The 1057-nt window shown below is 46.9% G+C and overlaps 1 protein-coding gene across 1 annotated transcript; it reads left to right on the forward strand.

Moving 5' to 3' along the window:
- Window positions 1–597: 597 nt before the first annotated feature.
- N7446_012103 (uncharacterized protein) lies at window positions 598–1057 on the forward strand (the record flags this gene model as incomplete). Its single annotated transcript, XM_058520845.1, has 2 exons — window positions 598–695; window positions 751–1057. The coding sequence occupies 2 exons, from the start codon at window positions 598–600 to the stop codon at window positions 1055–1057; spliced, it is 405 nt and encodes a 134-aa protein (XP_058367131.1).

Genomic DNA, 1057 nt, shown 5'->3' on the forward strand with positions numbered 1-1057 from the left:
TGTAGGGTGTGAAATGAGAGGACGTTTGCAAAACCTCAAGTGGAGACTCTCTCGCCACTCCTAAGGTAGATTAATTCACAGATAGCCCAGGCCAGACCAAGCTGTGCAAGGGCTCACAAGTATGCAACGCGATTTTGCCCATCGTAACCGAGCTAGCCGTTTCGAAGCCCATTCGGTATCCGGTTTGAACCTACTAATAAAAGTTAATAAAGTTATACACTCAATACCAGGCTGGAGCAGTAAGGAAAGGATGGGGCACGGTGGGGATATAGTTGCCAGACAATACATGTGTGCGGTAGCGCGTACTGGCTTACTCCTGCTGCACTGATTTGGAGGCACATTTCGCCACCCTAAACCGCTGCGCTACAGAGACACAGCGTATTCGATTAGCTCAAAATAATGGACTTACTTACCCGAATTCTAAATTGATATAAAGGCAGACTGTCCATAGGGCTCGTATGTCTTCCTCCCTTTATTTTGGTTCAAGCTTTTGTTACGTACGTGTTGGACTTAAAATATTTCGAGATGAAACTTACATATGTTCTTCCAATTGGCTTATTTTGCAACATAGTGCAATGCGGACCAGCTTCCCGTCGAATGTCAGATACGGTGGACACGGATTTTGTGTCTTCAAAATCCCTTCCTAGCAGAGCTCTACTAAATGGATCGATCCCAGAAGTCCAGAGCCATTCTGAGTAAGCACTCCATTGGAACATCCTGAAATATTAACTGATCATGCCCGGAACTTAGAAAACTGCACACCCTTCTGCCTCGGGCGAACAACCGATATTGGACTCTTCCCCCAGCCAAATTTGGTGAACCCACCCTTAAAATGGGCTCAGTTCTTATAACGGCAATTGTGAAATCGGCGACCGAGGTTGTCTTTGAGATCGTGAACGGCAGCGTGAACCAGTACGGCATTACGTTCCGAGAGACTACAACGGACATTGACGCAGGCTCCGTGGAGGTAGCGAGTTCCAGTTTTGGGAAGTTCGACCCTCATGGGTCGATCAAACCGGGAGATACTCTTTTTCTGGGCTTCTTCAATAGAGGATAG

This window comes from Penicillium canescens, assembly GCF_028828765.1.
Source record: "Penicillium canescens strain IBT 15451 chromosome Unknown utg000009l_segment0_segment0, whole genome shotgun sequence".
NCBI lineage: Eukaryota > Fungi > Ascomycota > Eurotiomycetes > Eurotiales > Aspergillaceae > Penicillium > Penicillium canescens.